At 24.7% G+C, this 21,609-nt stretch overlaps 1 protein-coding gene across 1 annotated transcript in view; it reads right to left on the bottom strand.

The window, feature by feature from the left end:
- Nucleotides 1-21,609, bottom strand: part of LOC132930089 (lachesin-like) — an 85,424-nt gene that overhangs the window by 21,225 nt on the left and 42,590 nt on the right. The window contains exons 3-5 of the mRNA XM_060995758.1: nt 19,959-20,068; nt 12,667-12,852; nt 11,557-11,749 (exon numbers count right to left, since the gene is read on the bottom strand). Coding sequence (XP_060851741.1) covers nt 11,557-11,749; nt 12,667-12,852; nt 19,959-20,068 — 489 coding nt within the window. The remainder of the gene's footprint in view (nt 1-11,556; nt 11,750-12,666; nt 12,853-19,958; nt 20,069-21,609) is intronic.

Raw genomic sequence — 21,609 nt, 5'->3', positions numbered from 1 at the left:
TGAACAGACCGATATTGATACTCGATTGCCGTAAAAAATAATAACATTATTCTATGTCATCATCTTTTTTGTATCAGTGTGTTTTATTTCTCCAAATTATTACCATACATAGAACAAATCGGTTTTACAAATATTTCCAAATAAATTATTTGGCGCACACTATGAAAATATTGTGAAAATTATATTTAATGTTTGTGACGATTCATTATGAATCATTTGACATTAAATAAATTGATTTTAATTTAATAATAGGCATTATTTGTTTTACAAAGAATTATCAGGAATAAAAATGATTAATTTTGTATGCAACAATGATTTCTCATCCAATAAAATTTAAAACAATAACTATAAGTTTAGGAATAGTTTTTAAACTTTAAATTAATATCATGTATTACAATAATACTAACATTATTTATTATTTTCTAAGTCAATATCAAGGTACATTTTATTATTACAAATACCCACAGTATGTCTTTATTAAAATAATTATTTATGTACGCCATTATCTTGTTTTTCAGTACCTAAAGTATTTTATAAATATTCATTTAGATAATACATTATTTACTTAATATTATCGTTTTGTTGTTATGTTTTAGTATCAGTAAATTTAACTATGAATCTAACACTATTTATACTGTTATAAAGATATATTTGTTAAATAATGATATAAAATTGGATCTATAAAAAATCGTATAGATTTTTACTGTATTTGTCTTAGCGGGGCCTTTCTATTATGAATTATTAACTTATAATAATATGATTTATTCAATTTACATATATTATAGGTGAAATACAGTAGTATACAATTTAAAATAATTTTATCCAAAGTTCAAAAAACAAGATTTATGCAAGATTTTAAAAATGCATGATTAATATTGTTTTGAGATTTTTGATATATTTTGATCAGACTTTAAAGAGGATTTCAAAACAATAATAAATAACGATTGCTTTCTTCGGAAACGGTTTACTTGATATGCATTCGAATGGAAAACATCAAACACAGACGTATATCTTTTTCATTGTATTTCAAATCTAAATCCGTTGTTACATCGAGTTCTATATCAATGACAAAAAGTATTTTATAAAGAGCTAAACAAAAAAGTGCCATAATAACAAGGTAAAAAAAGAACACAGTTCTAGTTTTTACTCGATTTATGCATTATTAACCTATAATATTTATTTATTTGTATGTATGTATGTATGTATGTATGTATGTATGTATTGTATATGTATATGTTTATGTTTATTTTATTATCATCAATCAATTTCAAACAATCTAATATTTTTGTTTAAAATCGATACAAAGTTGAAAACAAATAGACCGCTTAGAAATTATAGTTATACTACTCATACCATTGTTTAGTATAGATTGTTTGTATTGTATTATTTAGGCGTTTTTGGTTATATTGATTAAACACTTTAATTATAAATAACAGACAGTGAAATGTATGAAAACTAATTACTTATTTCAAAAATAATTAATAGTTATGATGTCGACGACAGATACTTAAATTAGTTACTCCAACACATAGATTTTATTCACATGAATGTATGTCAAATTCGACGACGACGATTTAAAGATAATACAATTGAAATTTTCGTGCGACCTATCAAGAATTATAATTCTTTATAGTTCGTACAAATTTACAATAATATAATTGCGAGATATTACCCTCACAAAGCGTCTCATAAACCGGATAACAATATTAAATTATTGGGTTCGATCGAAACGAGTCGTCGACAGAGTTAGGCATGAATAATATATGTACCTACATACAAGCTTATGTATACATATATGTGTGCGTATGTTTGTATGTATTTGCAAGAGAGACTATGGATAACTTTTTGAAAGGAGTTTGGTTAAGATTATTGAACCGTGAAACCCATTAAAATTACCTATACCGCGTCCATAGTTTTTGTTATTTCTCGGGTAGTAGTTTTAATTAAGCTGCTTACATTCCCAAGATACCCGTTCGTTTGCGAATCAACGGCTCTCCTAGCTCCTCTAGTTTCCTTTGCAAGATTTCCAGTTTTCCACTATATTATCTACACCGATGCATATTAATAGTAGTTATTTAGGAGTCTAGTCCTATTCCTAATAATCGACAACATTATAGTAGTTGTAATAGAAGTAGTAATAGCAGTAGTAGTAATAGTTGGAGTAAAAATATATTAGTGATCTTCTGAGGCCATCAAATGTATTTTCATAAAGATTGTATTAAAGTATAAATAGTCTTTTGGTCCCAAAGCTTATAAGTTATACATTAGGTCTTACCAATACCGAACGTTCCTTATATTATACCTATAATTGTCTGTTTTCCTTAACATCTTATCTTGAGTCGTTTATACTATATAGTATATACTCTCAGTAAGTACGTATATGAGAATACGGTATTAAAACGTGCTCCTTGAAATAACTTAATTATAACTCCATCAATTAAAATCTACAAACCTTTAAAAGATGCAAATGGTTCACAATACTTACTAATTTGGTTTCAATGTGGCGTTTACACAAAACGGTTTATTAATTGTTGAATATCGTTAATAAATAATTTTGAAAGATTTGTCTTTTATATCTTATGTTGGATTTTCGAAATCATATTACTACTTAAACCGAATGGTCACTTTATTAAAACGCATTAGAATATTATGCAAAGTTCTTTAAAAAAGAGAAAAGATACATTATGGTCAGAATCTAAAAAATAAATATTTAATAATGTTAATTTATATTTTAATTAACTCGTCGCATAATTATAGAATATTCTTTATCTATAAACGTTATTAGCCATTACAGATATGAAGTCAGATGATACATGATAAAATATTTATAATTAAAAATAGATTAAACAGTTATGAATATGAAAATTGATAAAGATAAAAATAAAATTATATTTTTATAAAGTAGAAAAATAAAAACAAAACAAATTTGTAATAATTAATAAATATTTACCAATTATATAAGTAATATTATATAATATTTATGTTTCAAAAAAAAAATAAAAATATAATTTATAAACTTAAAAGTGCAACTGCACTTAATTGAATCACAGAAACAACTGTCAACTTAGACAACTATATTTTTTAATGTTGTATAATACAATAATTTATGAATTTCAATCAAGTTCATATTTAATATTGATTTTAAACTAACTTTAAAATGAAAGCGGTTAAATTCATTTCCGTTATTTTTATTAATGCAACAAAGCATTTCAACAGATAAAAACTCGTAAGTGTGTTTTATTTTAGTTTTAGTGGTGCAACCCGTGAGAATGTGAGAATCGTGTGGAATTATTAAAATAATCGAACCCGCTTTGTTAAAGTATTTGATCGTAAAATTTATTGTGTATTTGTATTAAAGCCTTTTTCTCAATGGCATAAAAACTATTAACAGATATAAATAATAATTTTATACTGCGCATATATAATTTATGTAAACATACATATATATATATATATATGAATTATAGAAAAATATTTACATATATTAATATAAGTACAAGATTTTTTTCTCTAGTATACATTTTAAAAGTATTTTTCCATTATTAAATAAAATATTGATTATATATTTAGATTCTAAGCACATAATATTATAATACTTTATTTTTACAACAGTCATAATCAAAACAATGTATTGTTTAAAAATCAAAGTTGATTTTACTTGTACAATATATAAATGTTTATAATATTATAAAAATAAAAATTATTGCATGCACTAACATAAACGTTGTAAGTATACTAAAAATAATCTATCCAATTAAAGTTTTATTATGATATGATATTTATGAAATAATCCTATAAACTAATAGTTTAAGCACAAACCGTATCCTTAAACTTTTGGTATAGCTACTGTGTGTGTGTGTGTGTGTATATAAATATATATAGTGAATATAAATATATTATAATTGAATTGACAACCAAAACAAAACTATAAATAATAATTAAAAAAAATACATATATAGTACCTAGTGATTAGCATTAAAAGATTTAATAAATATTAATATTTCAGAAATAAGTATTTTAAACAAAATCTTGGGATGCTGGCAAACAGAGTAAGCAAATGCAAATTCTCCTAGTGTAATATATATTAACTAAATTTAATTACACTTGGTAATAAATACCAAATGCACATTATGTTTCAAGTAAAGTTTTGATATCAAAATAATTATTTAATTAATTACACGAAACATCTTATAAATTACATTAGGATACTGTTATATTATGCACATGATTAGGAAATAGATCGATTGAATTTCATTTGCCATGTTCAATTTAAAAAAAAATGATGGGAATAAAGTAATATTTTCTTATGAAAAGGCAAAGTTTTTCAATGAAAACTTTTTACTAGCCTATACGTCAAATTTTGAAATTTTCATACATAATATAACTTTACGTTAATGCTCCAGTGATATAATATAATGCAGTGAACATCTTAGATCTAAGAAATATGAACGAAATGATGTCTTATGTATTGGCGAACAGTATTTTCTTTTATTTTTGCATAAAAACCTGACTGGAGAATGCAAACAAAGTTATATTGGTAATAATTTTACTTGTTTTCATTCAGTCATTCACCATTGTAAAATACTAAGATAAATGACACCAACTTTTAAACATTAAAGAGCTAACTTCAACCATTAAAGGGGGTTGAAGAATGTTCATTAGGAGTAAAACAATAATTGTAAACCCTGAATAAATTGTTTTTGGTTTCATTACAATTAATTGTAAATAATACCGTTGTTTAACCAACAACCTATTTTCAGATAACACAAAAGCATTGAAATAGTAATGTATACCTACAGTCGAAAATTGAAAATTGAAGTTTTTTAATTGAAAAATAATTGTTACACAAAAAATATTTGTATTTAAGTTGGCTATTCAATGTGTTGAAATATTTATTCGAGCATATTATTTAGTCATATGAGTATTGTACTTAGAGTTAATTCGACATTTAGTTATAATAATAATTGAAGTTCATATTGTTTATTTATAAAATAACGCAAAGAGTCCGAACACTGTTAATTTGTGAATAGATTGCTTTTATATTATCTCCGTTAGAATAACCTACAAATTATAATTATAGTAAAAGGATACCTACAGTACACTTAAATTGTGTTTACGTATTAAGTGTTGACATTAAAGTCTTATAAAAATAATAATAATATCAATTACCACGATCTGTATTAGAAAAATTTAAAACCAAATTTATAACAGCAACCGACTACTGTAGTAGTTCATGAAAACGGATAGAAATAAAAATCGAACACAACAGGTTCTCTTGTATATAACTATAATTTATTTATTTGAACTAACTCAACTTTCATGCATGACATCTAATAAAATATTTACAAAGATCAATATCGTAATATGTAATTATTATCGCGAAAAAATGTTTTAAGTGAATATAAATAGGTAGATTTAAATTAAACAGCCGACTGGATTAATTGTATATTCGATTTTCCTATTCAGATAATAGGATTAGAGTCAACTCGACCAAGTATAAAAATAAACTCATGCCCCCCCCCCTCCCTATTGATATTTATAACAACTAATTAGTAGATAACATAGCACATTTATTTATTTATAAATATTACGGTCAACGTGAATAATTTAGACATAGTAATATATTGCTCGGGTATTGTGTACAATGCCTATTATATTTGGTCAAAGTTGAATATTTTTTTCAATTTAATTACATAGTTCGGACATTACAATACAATAACCGGGTATTTTTTTCAGTACCCACCTATCTGTAGATAATTTAAATTTTAGTTTTTCTTACAAAGTATTAATTGTTAACCGACTACTATTAAGTGATCTTATATTATTATTATTAATATATGTACGGATAATAACGATTATCGATTAAATTAACTACTCTCAGACATCTAAGTATTAATTGTATGGTAATAGCCAATACGGGCTTGATTTCGATATCTATAATATTGTAATGCAAAATAATGTAATAACTTATCACCGCATGACAATTTTATCAAAGGGTATGCCAACCAATATCTAAAACCGAGATATAATACAGAGTTTTAAATCAGTATAATTTATGCCATTTATTTAACAGATTAGTCCATTTTCTAGACGTATTATTATTTTGAATTTTATCGAAATAATAATTTTACATATTATTTGAAATTGGCAATGAATTTTATGAAAAATTTGATATTCTTTTGAGAGAAAAAATACAACGAAATATTACAAAAAGTCAAGCGGTTAAAAAGTGAAGTGGAGCAAAATTAAAACCAAATTATTATAAATTATTAAAGCGATATGATATAATATACTTATAAGTCATTTTGAAAAATTAATTGTACTGGTAACTGAACAAAATACTATTAAATATTATGTTTATGATGAAAAATTAAATAAAATAATTCATGGCGTGCATTTACAAACTGGTCACGGAGATAGAAACCGAATGGAACATGGACTGAATACAAAATATAATTATCAATGAGTTTTATTTTATGAAGATCACTTAACGAAGTATATTTTAGTTAAACCATTAAAACACAAACATGTAAAAAAATTTGCTATATATTACTTAATATTTTTACTAAATTTAACGGTCCGTGTATCTTACAAAGTTGAGAGTAATAACGGTAGAGGATTTGATAACAAGTTTATTGTGTAATACCTATGTGAGATGAACTGAAAATCGCATATGGCAATCCACAATATTCACAAAATCACGGCTCTATGGAGAGGACGACTGACCAAAATGTTGAAAATATACTCTTTAGCTAGTTAATAATTAATAATAATAATAAATGGAGCAAAGGCCTCAAATTTATCTAATATTTATAATAAAACAGAACTTGATATCACGGAGTTGTTCCTATGAGATTAAGTGTGACATACTGACACACGAGCAAAAATAGGTCTCAAAACTACTTCTCTATGAGAAGTATTATACATAAAATTAAATCTGATGTAGATTTAGAAACTACGATGAATTATATACAGATCATCACTATTGAAAAAAATATTGAAAAACAAAAAAAAAATAAAAACTCTTAATACATTTTTTGAAGAAAATAGCGATTGAAACTAAGAATCAGCTGATGTTATACAATCAAGGCTGGAAATAAAAAATTAAAAAATAAATGAATCGGTACATAATATAAAAGTCCAAGCTTCAAAAATAAAAAAAACAATCTGAAAATTGACTGTATAAAAATAAAATTGGGAAAGTGTTAAAATTGAATACCTGGTGATGTTGATAAAGCCAAAAGTGATCTACGATTCATTTTATCAATTATTATGTCTGGTAACAATAATAATGAGTTATATATTTATCAATATAATAAATAAAACCTAATTTTAAGATTTTATTCTGAAAAAAACAATTATTATTAAAATGGTACCACTGAAAGTAAACTTCAAAAACTTCACACTAGAAATCAATTTGAAATATGCAAAGATTTAAACACTACAGAAGCGGCTATAAAATAATAGAAAGATTAACACATCTTGGTGGTCAAGGATGTGTAACTGTATAAGTTATAATATAATACAAATAAATGCTAATGTATGGTTACAGAAAAACTATACATAACTAAATGCCATGATAACGTTAATTACAAAAATAAGTAAAACAATTAGAAACAACTTTTATTTCTATTATTTTAGTGCTACACAAACACAATAGTTTAATTAAAATTTCAATATGTACATTATTATGTTTTAAAATTAATATTAAATTAAATTATTCATTATAAACAAAAACTATTTTATAGGTTTTTTTGTTATAATAATTGTCCACTGTGTTTTAGTCATTCAATGTCCGGAGGCAAAGTGTATAATTTTTCACATTGTTCAATGAAATTAGACGTTGTGCTACAACGCCTGATTATACACTTATACGTAACATAAACATTGTCAAGCAACTTAATCGTGATATGAGAATAGCAAGTAATATTATAATAATATATATTAATTTATAATATAAATTGCAGAAATTGTGAATTAATAAAATACAATGTAACTGCATTAATAATATAATTTATTGTGATACGTAAACCAAATTTTTATATTTTATAGTAATATCACCAGTCGGAATTATATGCCATTAGCGTAACTGGTGTGTTTGTAAAATTGCGCTTATCTATACATAGAAATTATGTACCTAAACAAATCCTTAAAATGTTATTTATGCGTAACTGATTTATATTTATACAGCTCGGGTCCATTATCAGAAGGAATACTTGAACAAGAAAACAATGTTCTATTTGTTTTGTGCAAAACTGCATACATAAAAATGTATTCTATATTCAAATGCAAAAGTTGAAAATAATAATAATGCTACTCATTGTTTATTTTCAAAAAAAACTTTACCATAAATAATACATTATATACGATTAAAAATAAAAATTCATTATTATTGAAACTAATCCACTTAGCGTTACACGGGTGCAATAAAACATAAATTGTATACACACAAAAAATATAAGTTAAATATAATATATATATATTATGTAAATTTGACAAAATGTATGACAATATATATAGGTCCTCGTAATTTATTTTTATCATCGTTCTATTGATAATATTTTAACATCTTATCTTAAGAAAGCATCTTTTTCATTTTAAATACCGCCCAAGAATATGAAATTTGGTGGTTTTTAAAGTGCCTAGTATTATTCCGTCGCGTGTTCTATAAAGATTCTGGATAACAATAGGACGTTGTGTGTTCGATTAAGATCGAGAGGAAGAAAAAAACAAAACAATACATATATATATAATCACAAGAAATGTTAATGATGACATTGAGTTATTTTTTGTTTTTATTTTTCCCACTCCCAGACTCTGGCGAGGGTTGAAAGCGCCATCCGAACCGTCTGATCCATACTTTTACCCTATCTCGGTTGCATCGGACTCCATTGTTTTTGCCAACTGGCGATATATTTTTTTGTTTCTGTGCATTTCAATAAGCCTTTGGAGTGTAAAACGAGGGATGGAAGAAACTTTTATCTGAAGTTTAAAACTGGGATTAAGAGGGATCGATTATTTTCTTCTTATTATTATTTTTTTCGTTCATATTCATTTTCAAACTAGAGTTTCAAAACATAGTTTTTTTTATTATTATTATTTTCTTTTTATTTTAGATGTTCGGAGGAGAGCGAAGCATGTCTGGTGTCTACGAAGTATAATGACAATAGAACTATTGTGGCCGCGTCAAGGAGCAACTGCCATTCGCAAAAACGTACGTTTTTGACAGGAACAACAGAGACGGCTGTGTGGCAGCAGGTAACAACTAGCTTATTAGTCGAAGAGTTTGACATAACAGATTCGACGGAACGCAAAGTTCGTCCATTAGAGCTTAACGAAAAAATCACTATCATAATTAATTTTTGCTCTTAAAAATTATTTCGTATTAAACACATATTTCCGATTATTGAAATTCAAATAGAACAGACGAGACCGCTGAACTCGGAGTATTATGTTCAGTTCACTGGTTGAAATATAATTGACAAACTATAAAACCCATTAATTGAGTTTCATGCGAATCGTATTCATAATCAATAACCTATAATTAATATATGCACGGAAAGTATTAAAAATATTAAATTTTAAAAATAAATTCATGTGAAATAAAATAATGTTAACAAAAATGTTTGCATGTATGGAAAATGCATTTCGTTGACAAGTGATATATACTTAATTCATTAAATTCACCAAACAGCTTTTTTGTTTAAATCAATGACGGTTGTTTGTGAAATGTTAATATAGTTTTCGATTTTCACATACTAACACGATTAACATTATAAATTAAAAATATGATTTGAATTTAAGTACCAGTAACGTTATGAAGTATGTATTGCTTTTTTCTAAATCTAAAATTAAAGATACCTATTACATACGTATACATTTCTTAATATAAATCACGTTATACGTATAAGATTCAAAACAGTGCAAGATATTTAAATTTAAATAATGTAATGCATTAATTGTCAACTTTAAAAATAAAAGTTTTACACAAGCTTAGAAAATACCAGATTATAGAGAGGGTGTAATATTTTAAACATATTATATTACTATACATTCATTTTCATTCGTAATAACTTAAATAATCCATGTCGATATTATGTATTGTACGATTTAACATGAGTTCTTAATGGAATTCAGTAATTCTTTATGGTGACGAGAATATTTATAAAAAATGTTCCGATGATTTGTTTTTAGTAGAAATAGTTTGAAAACAATGAAAGTTGTCTTTGTCATTTAACTTATTATTTCTATTAAGTTTATTTTTAACGATGGGACAACATTACTTGACAAATTTTATTGTAGCGTCAATATAATGACTGTGGATCGGCAATATTGTTATCTTTTAATCGATGATGGTTAATATGGACAGAGAATAAGGTAACGATTCACAGTCGTAAAAATATATGTACTAACTCTTTCAAATTTTTAGTGTTTAAGTGATCCGAAGAGAACTCAACATCTAAGAGTTGTAAAAATATATGCATGAATAGGTAGTAATTTACTGTATATCTTGTTATTCGTTTCTACGGACAAAATGAGTATGGCAGGCTAATAGAAAATGAGCGATAACGGAATTGTGTATACACAATATGCGCACATAACAACTGTTAGCCGAAAATATCGTTTTCTATAATATTTTAATTTTTAATACTTGGCGTATAGATTTATTATGAACACGAAAATCCATTGAATTAAATTATAATATTTAATGATATTGATGGGATTGCATGTATTGCATGAGTCAATTAATTTCCAGCGATAACGCAGAATTTCTAAATTAAATCAACTTCTAGTTTGAAATTGATAAAACTGTCAACAAAATAGGTAAGTACTGCAGTCAAAGAAATAAATTTACAATGGTAATATATAAGTTCATCCCATACATAAACTTAAAAGTGGTTTTGGGAGATTTCACAATGATCAAGAGGGTTTGAATGACAATACACACATAAATTATAATCCTTATAAAGTTTGAATGTCTTCTTATTCACTTCTCTTATACTCTATATGACTATATTTCGGTCTGTTTGCCTCTCTCTCTCTCTCTCTCTCTCTAGAAGCATATAATATACGATTATATATTCTTTAATTAAACGTCGTAATTGTTTTAACCAATATTATTTACTGTTTCTTTACTTTACTTTCCTGAACGTTATAATTCAATTTGAAAGATAAATTGTTTACAAATTTTTAAGAAAAATAAATCTTGGTTACTGTACCTATGTCATTATAGACTAATATAAAAAAAATCGTACCAACGAATACTATTCAATATATATCCACAAAAAAGATTGTATAATACATATGGGTTAACTTTATTTGAAATAATATATTTTAAACTTTTATTTATCAAATGTTTGAGTTTTAAAAAATTTGTTTTTTTTTTCTTATAAAGATATGATTCCATAATATAAATATTGAACAAGTGGTGTTAGTTTGTCACTTATCTAATTCTTTTTACGAACAAAATAAGGGAATGTATAAAGTTATCTTGATAATTTTAAAAAATGTATAGACAATATACTTTTAAAAAACAAAACAAACATATTGACTAACCTTTAGTTTTAGTGCTACTGGCGTCTTTAATAACTATTTCTCGACCGTCTTCTCTTCTCCACAAAACGTGTGGTTTTGGGTAACCTTTGGCTCTGCATGTTAACTTCACAGTTCCTCCTTCGGGTACCATTACATCTCCTGAAGTGTCTTCGTAAATAATATCGGGTGGTATCACTACATCCAAATATCCCATCTAATAAACAAAAATAAATGTTAACGATTTTTATATTATGTTTTTTAATTTTGGAAGAAAAATTGTACTGTCAATCGTGTTAATGGAATCCTATGCATCATAACGTTCCTGTTCATTGGTCTGTAGGGAAATATTTTTCTGGAGCTCTACTTTCATCGAAAATTACATTTTATTTCACAATTTATGATATATTAGTAACTAAGAATGAAAAAAAATAAACCTATCAGAACAGCTAATAATAATATTCTTTTTACCAAATCGTTTTCTCCGTTGGCTATAGTAGTGAATAAACCAAGTGTAAAGATTAGCAGTTTTAATGAAATATTTCAACGCAACAAGAAAATATTATTGTGGAGGTCGAAAATAAGTAAAAATAATGTTAATTTAGTTTGTTTCTATCACCCTACATTGAACTTAAATTATAATAGAATTCAGAAGTTATTATATTTCTTTTATTCAGAAACAAATTATAATCAAAACATTTAAAACTGCTGGAATTAAAAAAATATATACAATCGTATATGTATAAAATTAACCTTAGTCATGTACGACTTACTACATTGAAAAGACGTAATTAAAAATTAAATGTACCACTAGGTATTCATAAAAATATCTAAACCATATTAAAATACTACAATGCCATTGTCCATTATCTATATATTCAAATTAAACTTGTCTTAATTTCGTAATATTTAATTGTTATTAGCATTAAAATAAGCAAATTAGATTAAATGAAACTTAAATATTAAATTATTTAATATGAACATGAAATAAATAAACCTACTTTTTTAATATATTATAAACATGTAGCTAATGAAATCCACGATATTAAATAAGTATGATATATGATAAGATCTTTTAAAATTCTTTATTATAAATTTGTACAAATACTAACTATTACTACTGAAATAGATTACCTGACTTATCATTGGATCAGTATTAATTTGACACATATATTGACCACGGTCTTCTTCTTGTACGTTTTTTATGTGTAAATTCCATGTCGAATCATCTGTATGAGAAACGGACACTCTAGCATTATGCGTAATGACATGGTCATGTATAGCTTGAATGGCTTTTGTATCGGCTTTCACCCAACCAACCTAAAATAATTAAATATACATCTAATAAGTGTATTTTATTATTAATATATAATATATAATATATAATAAAATACTATACAAATCAATAAAAGATAAATCCGTCTATAGAACTACAATATTAGTTTACAGCAATTATAATAATTATGTTAAAAATTAGAAAACCAGACGATTTGACAATATTATATTTTAAATTTCGGGAAAAGTAATCAATTATACACAAGATGTATAGACAAAAACCTAACCAAACCTATCGTATAATGCGTATATATAAATTGAAAAGTGTACCTTGCATCGAGTAGATCACTGTAATGGACATGTTAAATTTAAATTTAAGGATTTGATTTAAATATTGAAATATATATTAATATATTTATATATATTTATAACTATTATTTGGCATAAAAACGAATCATAACTTTGTATAATGTAAATACCTATTTTACTGTTTGATTTAGTTCATAACAAAGTACTGTAGAAAGGTGTGAATCAGTTTGTTGTATAAATAACTTAAAATTAGTTTAAATGTTCTGAAAAAATCATTACGTATGTTAAATTATAATTTAGGTAATAGTGGAATATTTAAAGTTTATAGGATTAATATTTTTGAAATAACGACCAAATTACAAAAATACTTTGAAGAGAGATCATTATTTTGTGTGGGAATACTCAATGTTAACAAAATTTTAACTTCAATCGTTCATACTAAATGCTTATGGCTTTACAATAGACTTTTCTTTTAATTTCCAATGAAAAAATGTCACTGTAATGGATGTGTTAAATTTAAATTCAACGATATATAAAAAAAAATGATTCTGAATTTAGTGGTCTGTTAACCTATTTAACTAAGTAAATTTCATGATTTGTTTTGTGATATTGAAATCAAAGTAATTTATTCTACATTTAGTATAACAGTAGATTGATTTAATATTCACCGAAAATGTATTTAATATATTATTAATATATAATTATTATAATTTATAATAATAAATATAATGTATACCATATAAAATATTTGCTATTAACATTTGAATTAATATCACCTAACCGTAAAACAGTAAAAATAGGTTTATGGTATTTTGTGAATTAGTTCATTCATTTTAATGTCTTAAAAGTCGAAATTAATCTGAATATTTTTTAAATGCCATTTCCTAAAGTAAAATGCATAATATACGTAACATTTAAATCATCATGAATAATATTTTTTAATTATAATAAAAAAACGAACATTGTTATTCATTGTTTAAATATCGTCCAAAATTGAACTTAAAATGTATATAAAAAATATATTGTTTAATTTTTTAATATCAATATGAACTAGGTAGTTATGAAAAATATTGTTCATTTATTTTAATTTTAGGTATACAAAATTAAGAGTAACTTGTAAATATTCATAATTGTTATAATTTTACTTTAAATTTATTTTAAAATCAATAAATATACAAATTAAAAAATTAACCAATTTTCAATTTCAACAGTTTTTTAAATTATTTTAATCTTGATGCATTTCATCAAGTTTAAAATGCTCAAAAGCTTAAATAAAATTATGGTTGTTAATTTGTTAATTAATAGTATTTTTAATTGATATAAGCCTATAAGAAACCTTGTATTAAATTGTGAAGTTTTTTTATGCGCTAACAAAAATGTATCATTCATCAATTGGGAAAAACTTAAAATATTAACATTTTAAAGTTAATTTATAAATAGTGACGACAAAAAAATCAGCAAAAAAAACTAAATAGTAACATAAATATTTTGTAAAAAATTTAAGTCTACATTTGTTTATTTTTGAGTTTCAGTGTAAAAAAAAATTGAGACCATAGAAATCTTTAGTTGCGTAAAAATTCCCATTGTTCTAAATAAAATATTTATAATTTTTGTTTTTCCTAAATATTAAAAAAATAAAAAGTATCTAGAATTTAGTATTAAAATGTTTAGTAGTAAATGATTCGAATCGCTACCAAAAAAAACCTTCAAGTTTAAATATCTACAAATATTTACTAGTTCAAAAATGCATAAACAAAAATAAAATTTTTTTTTTTAAAAACTCATTTATCTATAAAACTAATAAAAGTGCTCAAAATCTAAAACGAATAATATTTACAATTGAAAAGTTTACAATAAAAATAACTAATACAAGGGTCTATATAAAATCTGAAAATACAGAAATACTTTGTCTAGTTACAAAAAAATAAAACAAATTATGATAAATGAATTTATTATTTTAATATCAAATTAAATTTATAACAAATATCAAGCACTGAAATATAGAAACAAAAATCTAAAACATCAGGTTTCAGTCAAACTTATGAAAGTTCCGTAGCTAAAGGTGAAGCCTTTGGTTTTGCCTAACTTTGAGAACAATCGGCACGTCTTTTGTCAAACAGAGCTTTGAACAATCCTTAAAGTTTACCGAATGGTTGACAAAGTAGGAAGGACATTTAAGCAGACTTACACTATCATTTGGATAATGGTTGAAACTGATATGTAATATGCCATAGTAAACATTTGTGGTTGTATTGACCAGTGTCTGTATTTATGTTGACTATTAGCAATTAAATCTGAAATATGTATTTATTGATATTTTTTACTATACGTTTAAAAACTATTTAACTGTGATACGTGACGGAGTGATTGAAAAATATCAATTTAATAATAAAGTAATGTCGTGTTTATTTATTATTGTCTTAAAAAACAATTTTAATGCCAATTTTTATAAATATAATATTCATATTCATGTTTTATATTATTTTATAACATTGATATAGTAATAAGTTTATTATGAGCTTATGAAGTAATCATTCATGAATTAATTCGATTTTGGCTTTTATAAAATTCTAATACATTTTAAAGAAATTCAAATTAAATGCTAAAATTTAAAAATTGTATTGTTCTAGAGGTATAAAATTATTAGAAAAGAATAAAACTATATAAAAAAAAAAAAAACAGGGAATTCGCTTTTTCGTAACAATCTTTTATATAATTACTTGTATTAAATTCTAATTCTTTAATAAATCATTGTTCTAAATCAATTCTAAACAAGATAGATTCTAGATGAGCGTCTATTTCTTAGGGTATTATCTGAAATAAATATTATATTTATTTTTTAAATAAACATTTTAATCTGTATATAACATACCTATATATATATATATTGCGTAATACAAAAAGGTTCATGTCTATATAGTTAATATTTTTTGTACAACAAAATAAAAAAAATCATTTGAAAAATGTTTGTGTGTGTGTTTGAAATATCTATGTTGTTTTTACTTTAACACAAATTTCAAAAGGACTATAACAAAATGTGTGGCTATGTACATTTAATATATTCAAATTGCTTTAAAAATATTTAATGAAAAAATAGTATTTGATTTCAAACTTTAAGAATTGAAATCGAAAATTTTAAACATATTAATAGCAAAATATAATTTGAACATTTTTAACTTAAAAAGAAAATGTTTTCAAAATTTAAATTTTCAAACGCTAGTTAAACATGGAAATATATTCTGGATCTTTTTGCTCTACTATAAAAGTAAAATTATGAGAATCTAAATATGAATCATTATATTCATGTTTTTTGACTGAAATAGAAAAAAAAATCGATTTTGTGTAAAACAGTTATTGCGTAAATATTCTCATTCTCCTCATTTCTCCTCTGTTTTTGATAGTTTTTCCCAATTGTTAAGAATCTTAGGAATTTTTTTAAATTTGATTTCCCAAAGGACCAATAAAAAATAATTGTCTACTAGAAAGTACTTTCAAAATTGAATAGATTAAAACAAATTTTCCACACCAAACTCTAATAATTGACTCGTAAAATTAATACTGTGACCAATTAGAATCTATAATACGCTGTTAGGTTTTAAATGTTTTTAACAACTTACGTAATGTCAAATGTGTATATATTATAATTTATTATATATAATATATTATGTTTGAAACAATGTTTTTTTAAAAAATGTATTTAATTATTTTGACATTTGTAAATAGCATAATAAATGGAAATTTATGCTTTATAATTATTTTTAAATAGTCAGGTTACTGATGTATACACGACAAACACGCAATACGACATAGTTTGGTTACTACTTAGTATATTATCCACTATCAACGGTATCGAAAGAATGAAAAAACTTTTTTCTTGTAAAACCTTTTTTTTTTTGGTAATCTGATCAATCCTTAAATTTAACAAATAGGAAATTAATACTAAAAACTATTTTTTTAATAAGAATATAGCATAAAAACAAAAAAAACTGAATCTAACTTAAGCTTAATAAATAAAAATAAAAATCTATGATGATTAAAATTACAAAATTCAACTTTTACATACAGCAAGTGGATTTGTTTGAGCTTTTAAGGTAACTAAATATATAACTAACAAATAACTAATAGGCCATTTATATTAGTATATATAAACTATTTTTAATACATTTTATTAAATGGTTATGATATTCTATGTATAGCATTTAAATAAATATTCTACGTACAGAGTTCAAATAAGTTTATTATTATATACACACAGATCAATATTCAATACATTCGCATTAATGTAGGATATAGAGGTCAATTTATTATGTTAAATTAAATCAATAAAATGTATAAATTATTGCATTTTAAAAGCGATATTGATCAAAACTAAACTGATATAAATATGCCATCAATATTTTTACGGTAGTAAAAGGGATTGATTTTTTTTTTACCTAGATAAACAATTTTAAACAATACGCCGAAGCTTGAAAAATTACAATTTCAAGTTTATACATAATTTGTTTACTAAACTGTACAACATGAAACTTTTTGAGGATTATTTTTTTACACGAAAACGCATTTTGTAAAAATAGGATACTTTAAATTAAAATAACATTGTAAGACTAGTACAATCCTTCACTCAAAATCTAAAGTAAATTATTTAATTAAATTATAAACCATATACATTATACATGCATTTTCTAAACTTATTCATAGTTAATATAGGTAGTTGGGATTTTTTATTTTGTTAGTCATTCAATTTAAAAAATACTAATTAAATATTACAATATCACTCATAAAATGTATCCAATTTATTATCAAGATAAATTCATTAACTAAAACAAAAAATGCATAATCTATAATCGAGGGTCGATTTAGTTGTCTATTTTGAAGAAAAAAAATAGAATTTTTTTGACGAACAAAAAATATTAAACATGATTTATCAATACGACAAACACATTATTATTTTTTTTTTTTTATTATTATTATTAATTTACTACCGATCAACTCTGGTATTTTTTAATTTAGCGATATCCTCCGAATTATAAAGAGATAATGTACTGTCGATGAACTCACTAGTACTAGACGTCGAGACACGCGATAGTCATAGTGGTACACTACACCACTGTAGACTCTATATCTAATAGTTAATTGGCTTTGCCCCCAGAGCGTTAATCCAATTAAAATTATCTCATTTTAGAGTCAGAACCCTAAAGACATATTGTATTGTCGTGTATATATCTATGATTAAAATCAATAATAATATGCGTTTTGCCGAAGGACTGTAGCTAGCTTATCGATGTTAAAAACAATAAGAGTAATTTTGCGACGGTCTCAAATGTACAACATAGCTAAAAGGTACTCTTGGAAAAGAGTCCCTATTTATTTGAAGACGCCCGAATCTGGCTGTCAACAAACCTTTGAAAAACTTATCCGTTTTATCCGAATCGAGCGCGTCATTTTATATCAATTTAACAAACGTTTGTACAGTCGTTGCCATAAAAGTGTCATAAATCACTCGCGGGTTGCATCCGAATTGCTTTTCCGGTCGTATCCTCGCAATGGGTGTGTACGTTCGAATACACTACCGGCCACCCACCGTCTCCACCACGAACGCACATGTGAGGCTATTTTGGTATTCAAGGAAGCTAGCAGTATACGGAATTTCGTCTCCGGATATTCCAATCGTTTGCCATGCAAAACAGGCCCACCATGAAATAATAATAACTACCTGGTCTCTGCAATAATATCTCCGACCCACCGTTATATTACACGTGTTACTTGTCCCGCTTTATTATTGGTTTAACGTCTCTTTTACCCTCTCCGCTTTTTCTCTTTCTGACTAGCTCGCCGTATTTTCGTCGCACGCGAAATCACTTTTCCACCAATTGTTACCCTACTAAGAGAAAAACTCGGGAAAACATTCTCATACACGCAGCTTGTAATGTACGATAACATTTTCTTTTATAGTATAAATATTTACTCTATCTATGTTCATATTATTATTATATTTACCTTCGCCTTTATTTTGCACGTATCAGGATCGAAAATCGTTCTTATAAATACATTTCAGTCGTGTTTCTATACCGGTAATTTAATGTCAATTCAAGTCAATAATAACATTTCACTATTATTCGACGTAGTTAATTGTTAGATTCTTATCCTCAACAATAAACTAATAAAGTATTGCTAATCATTTTTTATGCGTATATGCTTACATTAAAAACTTGCAAGTTATATATTAAATTATACAATTCAACTTCTAATATTCCCTCAATGATAATCATTTAAATTTTAAAATTGTACAATAATAGTTTAAAACCTATTTATTTGACATTACCACAGGTCGGGTACAGTTAAAAAATATGTTTTAAGTTTTTACAAAAAATAAATTCACCAGTCGTAGACAATCACAATAATCACCAGAAATGATTTGCATATTTTATCATGACAATTATAATTTCAAGCTGTAGAACTAAATAAAGTTCCAGATGATGTTATATTATATAATAAAATTCACTTAATTCATAACACCTAAGAAATAAATATTTTTAGTTAATTCTCAAGGGATTTTGAGAAATAAATGGTCATGTACATTGTACGCTATATAGAAATTTATCGCATAGTATTTTATGGAATTCATTAATTGTGCTTTGAATAACTTGAGAACATTAAAGGAGTATCTAACTAGACGTTTTAATGAATCTAAGAGATAGCTAAGAGTTAGCAACCATATAATATAACGTTATTTGCAGCATTATAATTAATCACGAAAACCTAAAGAATTCTCTAATCTAATAGTATCTAAATATACCTTATGTGATAATATAATATCATATAAATAAAAAAATAATACTCACCCTATAACCACCTAATCCATGCACATAACACGTAAACATAGCTTCTCGACCAACCGGTACAGTAATGTTGCCAATGGGTTCAGTGAACTTGGGTTGATATCCATTACACCCTGTAAAAATTATTTTTTTTTCATTAAAATATGTATCGTTAAAATATAATATTATAAATTTAATAGCCTATAAATTATAAAAAAATAACTATTCATTATAACCATCCAAACGTAAGTGATTAATCTACAAATGTCTTAATTTTATTTATATTAAATAAATACTGATTTGCATAATAAAGTAGTAAAACATTTTTATCACATATTTAAGTATTTAATTATATACAGTATAACGGTCAACAGAATTAACTATTTTAATGTTTTTTATATTTCGTTATTTGTGATTAATTTATATATATATATATATATATATATTTTTAATAAAAATACTTTGAACATATAATTTGTGTCAAATAACTCAAAGCTTTCCAATTCTATTGAACAATTTATTGAACAAAATAAAGACTTTGAAGTTATCTTAAATATTTGTTCTAAGTTTGAAACTTAATTAACATCAGTACATCACTATAAGTCTATAATATTCGATGGTTCAACTATTTAAATAATTTTAAACATGCTATATATCTTAACTACTAAATTACTGTACATAATAACACAGTATTTTTGACAAAATGACACTTTTGTAATCATAGCATTTTGTTGGTTTTATTCTACTCGCTACAATAATGTGATACCTACGCTAGATATTTATTTTATATTATGTAAGAATTAATCGATAAAATTAAATAACGCATAATATTATAAACTTGGGAGCAAATAAATATAAACCTAATTTAATAAAAACTCGGCAAATCTAAACATTTTGTATTACCAATAATTATTTTTCATAAATCAATAAATTATAAAATATAAAATATTACATTAATGTATTATAATTTATAATATTATGATATTATAATATTCACTATTTTCAGCTTAATACAAATTTATATATTTTATACATAAAGTACATATATATATATATTCTCATGGCGATTTCCATGACAAAATCGTATTCAGCTTTTTGAAAAATATTGGCAATGTTTCGAACAATATTACACTTTTGATAACGTTTGATTTATTTTATGACGTTAGATACCATATGATAAAGTTATATAAAAATGCAATTCATTATTTTATAAAATAAGGTAAAAAAAAATATTACTAAAAAAGTACAGTTTGTGGAATGTAATATAATAACAATACTAAAATGCTCCACGGTTAGTTTTTTTTGTCAATATTGATTTAAATTTGCGATTGTTGAAGGAGACAAATTAACACATTTGTGTTTAGTTTAATGGCCCAAATAACTGTATGAATATAACTATTAGATAATTGTACTTATTATTGAAACAATAATTCGCGGTATAATTCTGTCTGTTTATAAGGTGACTGACATTTGAGTTTTAAAAAAAGGTAGGTAAGAGATTACCGTTCTACTGTGCATTAGGTGTCGAGTGGGTCACTATTATGGTTGTGTTAAATTTGAATTAAATGATATTAATGGTATATCATTGTACACAAAAAACAATTCTAAGTGGAGACGGTCAATTATAAAAAAAACTAAAATAATTGAAAATATACCATACATTACATGTAGTAAA

The sequence above is a fragment of the Rhopalosiphum padi genome, chromosome 4 (genome assembly GCF_020882245.1).
Source record: "Rhopalosiphum padi isolate XX-2018 chromosome 4, ASM2088224v1, whole genome shotgun sequence".
Lineage (NCBI taxonomy): Eukaryota > Metazoa > Arthropoda > Insecta > Hemiptera > Aphididae > Rhopalosiphum > Rhopalosiphum padi.
This window is presented reverse-complemented; position numbering and strand designations above follow the sequence as displayed.